Consider the following 12,173-nt stretch of genomic DNA (forward strand, 5'->3'; position numbering starts at 1 on the left):
TGCACCTTGAATGCTGTGTTCAGTTTTGGGCCCCTCACTACAAGAAAGAAACTGAGGTGCTCAAGTATGTCCAAAGAAGGGCAATGAAGCTGGTGAAGGGTCTAGAGCACTAGTCTTATGAGGAGCAGCTGAGGGAACTGGGGTTGTTTAGCCTAGAGAAAAGGAGGTTCAGGGGAGACCTTATCACTTTCTACAACTACCTGAAAGGAGGTTGTAGCGAAGTGGGTGTCGGTCTCTTTTCCCAAGTAACAAGTGATAGGACAAGAGGAAACAGCCTCACGTTGTGCCAGGGAAGGTTTAGATTGGATATTAGGAAAAATTTCTTCACCAAAAGCATTGTCAAGCACTGTAACAGGCTGCCCAGGGAAGTGGTTGAGTCACAATCCCTGGGGGTATTTAAAAGACATGTAGATGTGGCTTATAGGGACATAGTTTAGTGGTGGACTTGGCAGTGTTAGGTTAACAGTCGGACTTGATGATCTGAAGGGTCTTTTCCAGCCTAAATGGTTCTATGATTCTTTGAAAACAGAGCAACAGGGTAGAAGTGACTTGCCACGTTCATGCAGTAGTTCAGTGACAGCTGAGATTACAACCTCCCTTAACACTTGGCACCGAGCTTTGCATTCTCCACTTTCTAACTGTAAATCTGTCCAGCTGTACTCTGAGATCTTACAGAGACACTCAGGTAGCTTCCTTGTGTTGTGCTTTCTACAATTACAACTCCCTTAATCAGGTTTCTATTTGGGGGTTTGAAGACATGACTGTTGTTTCAACTGTCTCCCTTAAAGAGGTAAAGATGATCTTTACGTTATATTTACACCTCCTGTGGTAAACTGTTTTCTTGTTTATAGAGACTGGTATACTTTTTGTACAAAATTGTATTTTATGTCTTTAGGGAGAAACTCATTCGCCTTCAGCATGAGAACAAGATGTTAAAGTTGAACCAAGAAGGTTCTGACAATGAAAAGATTGCCTTGTTGCAGAGCCTTCTTGATGATGCAAACTTGCGGAAGAATGAATTGGAGACAGAAAACAGGTAAGAAGTTTTGTCCTCTGTTTCGATTGACTTTTCTAACAATGCCATATACTTTTGACTGTACTGTGTCCAATACTGGCCTCCCCAGTACAAGAAGGACATGGACTTACTGGAGTCAGTCCAGTGAAACGTCACAAGGGTGTGATTACAGGACTGCAACATCTTTCATATAAGGAGAGTGTGAGGGATAGAGACTATGTAGTCTGGAAAAGAGAAGGCTCAGGGCAGATCTTATCAACGTTTATAAATGTCTGATGGAAGGGTGTCATGGTGTAAGCCCACCCAGCAGCTAAGCACCGTGCAGCCACTCACTGACCTCCCTGAAAGTGGGATGGGGGAGAGAATCAGAAGGGTAAGAGTGAGAAAAATTGTGGGCTAAGATAAAGACAGTTTAATAAGTAGAGCAAAAGCTGCACATACAAACAAAGCAAACCAAGGAATTCATTCACCACTTCCCATCGGCAGGCAGGTGTTCAGCCATCCCCAGGAAAGCAGGGCTCCAGCACGCGTAATGGTTACTTGGGAAGTCAAACATCGTAACTCTAAACGCCCCTCTTCCTTCTTCTTCCTCCAGCTTTATATGCTGGGCATGACATCATATGGTCTGGAATATGCGTTTGATCAGTTGGGGTCAGCTGTCCCAGCTGTGTCCCCTCCCAACTTATTGTGCACCCCCTGCCTACTTGCTGGTTGGGTGGTGTGAGAAGCAGAAAAGGCCTTGACTCTGTGTAAGCGCTGCTCAGCAGAAACGAAAACATCTCTGCATTATCAACACTGTTTCCAGCACAAATCAAAACATAGCTCCATACTAACTATTGTGAAGAAAATTAACTTTATCCCACCCAAAACCAGCACAGAGGGTCTAAAGGAGGGGAAGCCAGACTCTTCACAGTGATGCCCAATAACAGGGCAAGAGGCAGTGGGCAGAAATTAAAACACATTAAATTTCATCTGAATGTAAGAATATGCTTTTTTTTACTGGGTGTGTTGCTGAACACTGGAATAGGTTGCCCAGAGAGGTTGTCTCCATCCTTGGAGGTATTTAAAACCCAACACTACGTGTTCCTGGGCAACCCACTCTAGATGACCCTGCTAGATTAAGCCAGTCAGCATACAGATGGCCATGGGACCAGACAGCATGCATCTGAGCATGCTAAGGTAGCTGGCTGATCTTATTGTGAGACTGTTCTCTATCTAAGCTTTGAATCTGCTCTCTATCTAATCTTCCCCTTTGACTGGGGAAGGTTCCTGAAGCCTGAGAAAAGGTAAATACCGCACTCACCTTCCAAGAAGGGCAAGAAAGAGAGTCTGGAGAACTACACAGACTAGTCAGCCACAGCTCATTTTCTGGGAATTTCACAAAGCAAGCTCAACTGGAATCTGTTTCCAGCCACATGAGGGATAAGAAAGTAATTGGGAAGGGCCAACATGAATTTATTCAGGGAAAATCATACCTACCTAATCCAGTTGTCTTAACAATGAGACCACTGCCTATGTGAAGAAGGGTGAAACAGTGGACCGTACTTAGCTTTATGAAAGCCTTTGACATAGTCTCCCATAGTATCCTTATGTTCAGAATGGTTAGATATAGTCTAAGTGGACAATAAAGTGAGTGGAAAATTGGTTGGACAGGTGAGCCTAAAGCTTTATCGTCAGTGGTACAAAATCCAACTCGCAACCAGTTCCTCGGGCATCAGTGCCAGGACCAATGCTGTTCATCACCTTTGTTAACAACTTACCTCATGGGAGGGACTATACTCACAGCAAGTTTGAGAATGGTACCACTTTGGGAGGAGTGATTGATATGCTGAAAGGGAGAGCTGTTATTCAGAGGAACTCAGCCGTTCAGAGAAATGAGCTGATGGGAGCCCCGTCCCTGGCTGGGAGGAGCCTGACAGTGCTGGCTAGGACCAGTAGGCTGGGGAGCAGCTCTGCTGCAAAAGCCCTGGGGTCCCAGTGGGCAGCAAAGGAGGATGTGTCAGCCAAGGACCTTGCAGCTGACTGTGATCTGGGCTGCCCTCACCAGGGTGCAGGCAGGCAGTCTGGGAAAATGATCCTTTCCCTCTCATCAGTACTTAGAAGATCACATCTGGACGTAGCATATAATTTTGGATTCCCCAGTACTAGAAAGACATGGATGTACAGGAATGCAGAAGAATACTACTAAGGAGGGATGCTGCAGCATGTGGTGTGAGGGATAAGACTGAGAACTGCGCTTGTTCAGGCCAAAGAAAAGGTGGCATAGAGGAGATAATACTGTCATCTACATCTACCTGATGGGAATGTGTCAAGAAGAGAGAGCCGGACTATTCTTTGAGATTAACAGTGAAAGGACAAGAGGCAACAGACACAATATGGAGTATGGGTCTGAGCTCTAGAAGAGATGCCCAAAGAGATTGTCAGACCTCCATCCTTAAAGGTGTCCAAACCTGGACTACACGTGGTTCCCAGCAATCTGCTGTAAGTGCACCTGCTTTAAGGTGGAGGGGATTTAGACAACCTATGGAGATCCCTTCCAGCCTACAGGTTTATAGGACTCTTTGAGTGTGTAAAAGCAGTAAGCTAGTAGCTCTCACACAGTAAAACTGACTGTTAGAAACTTGTTTCATGTATACAGAAATGATTTCTTAATACATCCATTTATGTTGTCTTGGAAGAGTATTGGAGTGTTCTGGATGACTGGAGGCTATAATCTCTGGAACTGCTGTATGCTCTAAGTACTGTTGTAAATTTTCTGTGAATAAAATATAGTATTGCATCAGGTCATGTGTGGTTGACCTGAAAACACTGAACGCTAGAAATCTCAGGCTTCCTCTTGCAGTTTCGTTTTTTCTGAAAACCAAAATATTATCTGTTTCCTAGATTGGTAAATCAGAGACTTCTAGAAGTGCAGTCCCAGGTTGAAGAACTACAAAAATCTTTGCAGGATCAAGGTTCAAAAGCTGAAGATGTAAGTAGAAATGTACATGAAACTTACATTCAAGTAGTTACCATTTTCGAAACTTTCATCTTTTTGTAAAGAAAATATGTAAAAGAAGTATGCAAATGGAGGTTTCTCATAGTTTTCCATATTTACTCGTATGGTCTTATCACTAAGTAGTGATTCTTTAAATAGGATGTAAGACATAGTAAGACATTTGTCTAGAAGAGAAAACCAACCTATGCAGAAAAGGTGTCAAATATGTTTTATTTGATTAATTGTGTTTCTTCCAATAGTAAACTTAACATTAAATTTATTTAATTAGAATAGAGAGTTTTTCAGGGAATTAAGGAAATGTTAATTCTCCATATCTTAATAAAGTATCTGAAGTTATTTTTGGTTTAGTTTCCTTAATGAAAGTTAAGGCCTTTCCTGCCAGTGGAAGCTCTGTAATTGTGGATGTAAATGTATCTTGTAATGCAAGAAGCCAGGCAGGCCAAAACAACAAAAAAAAAAGTCAAATAATTAGGCCCTCAACATAATGCAGCATTTTCTGTTTCTGTATACGGAGTTAAGTTTATTTTTCATGTAATGATACACATTGTGGCAGAGTTAGTGTGGAAAACAACTTTCAGTCTTCCACTCAAAAATTGTGTTTGCCATCTCCTGTGTTTGAGAGAAGAAGCTCTAGAACTTTCTTGAAATCAGTGATTTGCTGGACTGTACGTGCACAGTGTATGCTCACAATCTGTGTATTGTGTTGCTAATTGGCAACAAATTGTAATGTGTTGCTTTCTATTTTTGTGGTTTTGTTTTAACTAATATATATAAAACAGTGAAAGTTCTTACTAGATGCTTATTTTCATTTAAGAGTGTGTTTAATTTAGCTTATCCTTTTAATTTTCAGAATAAATGGTATGAAAGTAAAACACCTAAGCCGAGTTCAACTACGATTATTTTCCTAAGTAACTTAAAATGCGGTTTAGAATGCATTTTAAAATAGGTCCATACTATTATGTGATTCTGAGATATTCATTGTTGTCTTGGTTATTGGCCAAAATAAGACTTTTCAGGGTGAACAAGAATATGAAAAAATTATTCTCAGATACTGAGTATTCTAAGTGATGCCTATCTAATTGAATTCAGCTTTATTTACTGCAATTTTTATTGTGTCCCTTTTTGAGGTGCTGGTTTGGACAGTAATTTAGGATGTGTCTGCAGCTCACTTACAGGACTGGTTGCAGCCTTTGTAGGCATCATCTGAGATGATTCTGTTAACAGCAAAACACCACCATTGCAACACCACGGTACAGCCTGCTATGTGTACCAGGCAGCCCTTGTCAAATCAGAGCTGGCAAGTTCATGATGCAGTTGCTGCGTTTCTGGCTTCTGCGTAGGTCTGACCATGCCAGTGGTGATATATAGGCACTAATTCCATGGCCTGTTTTGCTGAGTTTGGTGTGTAGGATTTCATTTACTCTTAAAGAAGCAAAAGAGAGAGTATAGACTCAGAGAAGTATTGAGGCTGCAAGAACCTGTGACAGTATGGACACCTCATCCAGTCTCCCACAGAAAGCAGAGCAAACCTTGGAATTAAACCCAGCTGCTCGAGTAGATGGAAGTGCTGGGACCACCTGAGTTACACTTAAGATATACTTACAAAAAGTGATTCTTCAGAAGCGTGAGAAAAAGGATAAGGAGAGACATGGCATACAGTTTGTTGATGCATCACTTTCAGCATGTTTCCTCTGTTTTCCACTACTTTTCTGCAACAGTGCACTGAAATCTGTATTTTTGTATGCTTATACTGTAAATATACTCAACCCAGACAACTGAAGAATCCATTTGTATTCAGTCCAGAAATGTATGATGAGGGCTTGGAGTTTGGGGGTTTTTTTAGTTTAGTTTGTTTTCAAAGTTGAAGTAATTTTTAGGCTTGCCCAAAAAGTAGTAAAAGCACTATCCTAACCCCAGGCAAGTATCATTGCAATGATACATGCTGCCACCTCGGTCCACATGGGGAAGCAGTTTTGATTTTGTATTGAAGTGCAGTGGAAGGCGGATGTTAGGAAGGTATCAGTGCCATTAGGCCTATAATGGGAACTGACACATCCTGTTGAGTTGCATGATTTGTTCACCCTAGCTGTTGCCTTCCTAGCCAGGGAAAGGCCTCCTTACACCAGTCTTCCAGACTACAGAATCAACTCAGACATGCCTGGTGTGGTCAGAATAACAGGTTTGATTTATTGTCCTCCAGAGTGCAGTGGTCATGTGTAGGGCTCAACAGGTACCCTGAACAGCTTGCCTTATTATCACTCTTTTGTCACCTTGTTCTCCCTTTCTCTGCCCTAATCCCTTCCTCTATAAACAACCTGCCTTTAATTACTTCTACCCCACTAGACCTAGTCTTGCTAAATCCATACCATGTCTGGTGTTTCTCATACTGTTACATACGCAATCTTGGCCTTATATGCTGTTACTGATACAGTTACTAAGTCCTCCTGACCTCCCTAAAAGGTCCTCAAAACTCTGTTACCTCTGGTTACTTGTGAAGTTCAGCCACTTTGCTCATTTAGTGAAACATGGGAACAGGTTGCCCAGAGAGGTGGTAGATGCCCCATCCCTGGACATCAAACATTCAAGGTCAGGTTGGATGGAGCTCTGAGCAACCTGACCTAGTTGAAGATGCTCCTGCTTATTGCAGGGGGGGGTGGACTAGATGACCTTTAAAGGTCCCTTCCAACCCAAACTGTTCTATGATTCTATGATAACTCTCAGCATCTGTGAAATCTGACCATCCCTCATGGCACTGTTTATAACTTCTCTCATATTCTCACAGTGTTACCAGTCTCATCAAGCAATTTTCTCAAGTTATGTGCCATGGCTTCCCTCACCCTGCTACATTAGCTTAACCTCAAGCCAGAGCCTAGCCATCTGCCTGTGGCCTTAACATGCAGAACAAAACCAAACTTTGTCCTCAAAAAGGGGTCAGACCTGTTCCTTTGGCTTCTTTAAGCATGAAAGTAATTTCCAGGAAAAAGACTATTTCTGTAGTTTTTTTAATGTAAAAGAAAGGCAACAAGTAAATACTGGGGAGGATACCTGTTTTCTAAAACCACACCATAGTAACTATTTTTTTCCTGGTGTTTTGTAGGTGGAACTTGTTAGCAGTGGGACGAAAAAGCAAAATGGCGAGTGTGCATTTGCTGATTTTTACAGTTTTCTTATAGAAATATTCTTCCATTATGAACAGATAAAACATTTGAATGAAGTTACATGTAAAACTAGCTCAAAATTAGATAAAGCTTTTTTTTTTTAATTGGGATTTTTTTTAAGAGACTGGTCTTCCTATGAGAGAACAACAATTACAGTAATTATTTTTTAGGAGCAGAGGATTTGGATATGTGTGTTTGAAGCTGACTGAGACTTCAGGAAAAAAAAGTAATGTTTGCCCATTTCTAGAGTAATTTATTTGAATTTATCTGCCTTGCTACAAGTATATACGGGATCTTTGGGTGGCTAAAATAGCACATTTTAGCTTTTATTCTTTTTCCTAATCTCATGTCTTGGGTAACTTACTCTGGGTAAACTCAGTCCTGCTTCTTTTAATTGTGTGTGCTGTTTATTGTTGTTAGTTTCTTGCCTGTGAGAACATATGATCTGTCTAGATGGGAGAGTGGTTACTCCCACAGCAATGCTGGTACTATGTGAATAATATATATGAAAATATACCAGTGGAATCAACGTTGACAGGTAGTTGTGTCTGTTCCAAGCTAAACCCAAGTGCAACACAAGGGTCCCAAAAGAAAAGCTGAGTTCAATTTTTATTTTCTTACCTTAGGAAAATCGGCACTACTGCCAACTTTTCCCTTTATTGTCCAAACCTACCTGTAGTTCCCTAAATGATCAGACATAAATGATGGTGCCAGTTAAAATGCTTTGTGACCATGAAAGATGCATACAAACATTTATTGTTACAGAAAAGGTGGTGTTGCTGCAGTTGTTCAGAGGACTGCAAAAGAATAAAGCCAAATGGACAAAACCTGCAGATCCTTAGCTGCTACAGATTTCTGGCTCTGAAGTCAGTAGAGTCATGCTGGCTTGTTTTTATGTGCTCTTCCCTTTTTCTATAGTGTGATAAGGAAATCCTACTTTGAAATCATGAAAAAGCATCACCTAGGAATGTGATCAAAGACAGTATTTTGAAGTATTTACACTATAACAAAGCTAAAAGCTTTTTTGAGTGCACATGGTAATTGTCTCTGTTGGCCGGGTGTCTAAACCTTTACTGAAAGACCATTGGAGGAAAAGCAATGAAGTAATTTTGTTGATTACCATCAGTCACATGCTAGACCTCCAATGTGATTGGTACAGGATAAATAGAAGCCAAAAAGGCAGTTTCTGATTTAAATATTCTACATCTGTCTTGTATTCAATCAGTGTGGCAGTAACACAATTCAGAATCGCTCCACAAAAACACATGCATCTCTTAATTTTGGTTGTAGCCCAATAAACTGCATATTTTCTCCTGTTTTGTTACTTTTATGATTTTTGTTTTGAAATGACTTTCCAAAATAGCGTTTGCTCTCCTTTGAAATTCCGGTTTTTAAACATAATGATTTACAAATGTGCTTCTTTACTATTTTTATTTTTTTGTTTTTAGTGATATGTTTTAGAAAATGTTACAGGATGAAACTGCTGATGAGAACAGAGGAGAAAAATGCACATGCGTGAAAAAATGCATAGCTTTAACTTTTTCTGTTCATGACTTTCTAAATAGTTTCTTCTGTTGGCTGCTGTTTTGCTTTATACTAATGTCATCTCTGTTTCTTGGCATGGGCTTCTGCTCAAGGCTATTGTGAGTATGGCTTTCTATTTACTTAACACTACTTTCAGTTTATAGACATTTATTGGGTTTATTTTTTTTGAAAGAGACTCACTGTGTATGAAGTGAGTTTAAAATTAAAATTTACTTTGAAGCTTTTATTGAAAGAGCTTATCAAAATGTGATTTAACCAGGAAGTGGAACACTGTAAGTTGTATGGTAATTTTTATGTGTCTGTAATCAATAAAGATGAGAAACAGAAAAAGGGTAAAATTTCTGCTGTACGACAGTCAGAAACAAATAAGGATGAGAAACAGAAAAAGGGTAAAATTTCTGCTATACTCCAGTCAGAAACACTCTACTCCCTTTAGTTTCTATGGGGACAGGAATTTACTTCAACTAATTTGCTACATGTCTTCATGCAAATTGCATTGCAATATTGGTAGGACAGATCTTCTAGCAAATTTTGCTGCACTGTCCGACTTCAGGTTAACTTATTAAGTCTAATTACAAAAGTACTGAAGAAATTAAAACAACAGCCATAGAATGTTGTCATTTATGGATCTTGTTTTTATTGACCTAGTTCCTGGGAAAATATTTGTAAAGTTATAAAGCACTGTAATTTCAGGAAAGTCACACAGCTGTGGAGGGAAGGATTGCTACCACAGAGGATGGCTTTACAGCTGTGATCTAAAAATGAGTGAAGTAAAAAGTTGGGTTTCGGTTAGAATGTCAAAATTACATGTTTTAAAATAATTTTGAAATTATGTTAAACCTCTGCCATATATTAAAATAAAACATTTAACTTTCTATTCTAGTCAATTCTTCTGAAAAAGAAACTTGAAGAACATCTGTAAGTATTTTGTTTGCCTGTTTTGTTTGCCATTTGAAATGATGTGTTTTCCATATGGTAAGGAAGGCAGACAGTCATTAATCATGTATCTGGAAAATATACAACTAAGAGAAATTAGATAACACAGGAATGTTTGGAAATACGCTGTTCAGATACTATTTTCATCTCATAGAAAGCCTTTGTGAAAACAGTAAGAGTGATGAAGGAACCATCATTTTGCGGTGGTTAGAAAACTGCTTAATGTTGTGTAAATCTTTACTCAAGAGGAGTAAGTATTTTTGTTCTGAGGAAAGTCTATTAATGTAAACAAAACTAATTTGTTTAGTTTTTAGTATATGGCAGTGTTATCATTTTGTTCTGCTATTTCTGCATCTCTTACTTCCCTAACATGCAAAGAGCTGTTTGCTTTTTGACTGGCTTGCAAAAAAAAAAAAAAAAAAGTAGTTTCTGTTTCCTTTGGGTTTAGCCATTCTTCCTCAATGTAGTCTCAATTATGAGTATTTGTTTTAGGCATGCATTGTACAATTAACTGTAATTCTAAATTAAGTTTATAATTACTGAGAATGAAGCTGTTTGGTGTTACAGTTCTCCATACACTGATGTTTTTCAGCTTATTTGACAAATATTTCCACAGTGACATTGTCATTTGTTCTCATGCCCCACAGCAAAAATCAATCGTGCTTTCAGAAATATATCACTATCTGATCACTTAATGTTCATTCAAGCACAGTAATAATATTGTGAAAACAATATGTACTTTTATGGTTTGTAACAGTGAGAAGCTCCACGAAGCTAACAATGAGCTACAGAAAAAACGAGCTATTATTGAGGATTTGGAACCAAGATGCAATAACAGTTGTGAGTTACCTGTGCAGTCCATTTCTTTTCTTTGTGAAGTATTTCATGTGCAACGTCTTTAATTATAATACCTATAGGAGGTGCTAGATAAACAAAATGTACATTTTAAATGGCAATGATATATATGTTGTTAATTTCTCTGGAAGCTATGGTGACCAAAAAGATGCTTCTAAAACTTGCAATGCGGGGGATGACATTTCAGAGACCACCATAGTAAGAAATGACAATGGCCATAGAAATACTGAGTCACTGTCATACCTGTCATTGAACCTCAGCTGTTCAGAACTGTCATGTCTCTTAAGACCTTAATTTAGGAGATCCTTGCCACCATCACCAGGTTATTTTTACTGCCAATATATATTCCTTCAGTGTGTTTCCAGAACTGCATTGTAATTTCAGACAATTTTCGGACACTGGTCAAAGAGAATGTAGGATATATGTCATATTGGTCAGATGGTATCCAGAACCCAGCATCCAGTTGTTTTTCAGCACGTTAATGCTACCTTTTTCCTGAGAAGTATTGAAGTAGGTAGATTTGGTTTTTTCATGCCTGCTTATTATAGAACAAGGCAAAAGACTGCAGCTAATGGCAGCTTTTCTGGTTTGTGCCAAAGCAATTTTATTTATAAAGACATAGAGGAAGATAGAAATATCAGCTCAGTATTCGTTACATACATTCTGTATCCAAAAAGAATTTTCATTTGTGCTGAGCTAAAACGGCAGAATATGTTATAAATTCCACATCTTAGGAAATGTTAGAACACTTGGAAATGAGGTCCAGGGACTTCATGAGTAGCTAATAAACACATAATCCTAACGTACTTGATAAGCTTCAGTGCGAGTGTAATAGCAGTCTTCTGACTTGCTAGCTTCTAAACATTAGGGCATATTGAGGCTTCTGTCTTTAGTTTACTGAAATTACAAGTTGCTTTTTAAAAATCCAAGTCTGATCTTTTGTCCTGGTAAAATAAAAATAGTTGTACCTTCTTCTGTTCTTTCCACACTCAGGAAATGTGTGTGAATTATTTTTTCAGATTCTTTTAACTATTCTGGATATGGCCAAAATGCTTGGGCATTGTACAAGAATCATGGCTCGTTTTGAAAAATGGATTCTTGCAATCTCAGAGACCATCTGCTATTGGTCTTCTTACTGATCAATGAAAATCTTACTTGGTGCTGTTACCAGCTTAGTGTGTTCCGAGTACTTAGAGAGAAAGCTGTAGGAAAAACATGAAAGAACGTTTCAAAATGAGACTGCAAAACAAGTGGACTCAGGATTGCTAATTATCTAACTTTGTCCGAGAACCAGACGTTGATGTTGTATGCTGTTTGATCCAGGATGATGCAATTGATTTTTTTTTTTTTTTTTTTCCCCCCCTGAGATCTGAGAAAATGTGTGGAAGATGTATAAGCAATAGTGGCTTGACATATTCTTGTATCAACACAAGAAAAGGCTTTGCAATGAAATTGTCCTACTGGTCTGCATTGCTGCTTAAGAAAATGAGGAGGAAAAATTAAATTGAGTATATTCATGTCACAAGTCTGATAAATTGTGTCCAGTGTTACAGTTTAGAAGATCTAAGCAAGAATTGTGCTTGTTAAGAATTATTCCTCTTACATAAAATAAGAAAACTCATTTATCTGAGTTACAATACCTAGATATTGTGGAATCTATAATTCA

General features: G+C 38.8%; 1 protein-coding gene across 7 annotated transcripts in view; it reads left to right on the forward strand.

Annotated features, from left to right (window-relative positions):
• HOOK3 (hook microtubule tethering protein 3) overlaps positions 1 to 12,173 on the forward strand; it is a 112,259-nt gene that overhangs the window by 81,947 nt on the left and 18,139 nt on the right. For 3 of the 7 annotated variants that reach the window (XM_041120713.1, XM_030003440.1, XM_030003439.1), the window contains 4 exons: positions 896 to 1,036; positions 3,899 to 3,986; positions 9,600 to 9,634; positions 10,410 to 10,492. In XM_041120713.1, the coding sequence (XP_040976647.1) occupies positions 896 to 1,036; positions 3,899 to 3,986; positions 9,600 to 9,634; positions 10,410 to 10,492 (347 nt within the window). Of the gene's footprint in view, positions 1 to 895; positions 1,037 to 3,898; positions 3,987 to 8,736; positions 8,815 to 9,599; positions 9,635 to 10,409; positions 10,493 to 12,173 lie in introns of all 7 variants that reach the window. The other 4 variants (XM_041120711.1, XM_030003436.1, XM_041120712.1 and 1 more) reach the window with 2 other exon arrangements.

This window comes from Aquila chrysaetos, chromosome Z (genome assembly GCF_900496995.4).
Source record: "Aquila chrysaetos chrysaetos chromosome Z, bAquChr1.4, whole genome shotgun sequence".
Taxonomy (NCBI): Eukaryota; Metazoa; Chordata; class Aves; order Accipitriformes; family Accipitridae; genus Aquila; species Aquila chrysaetos.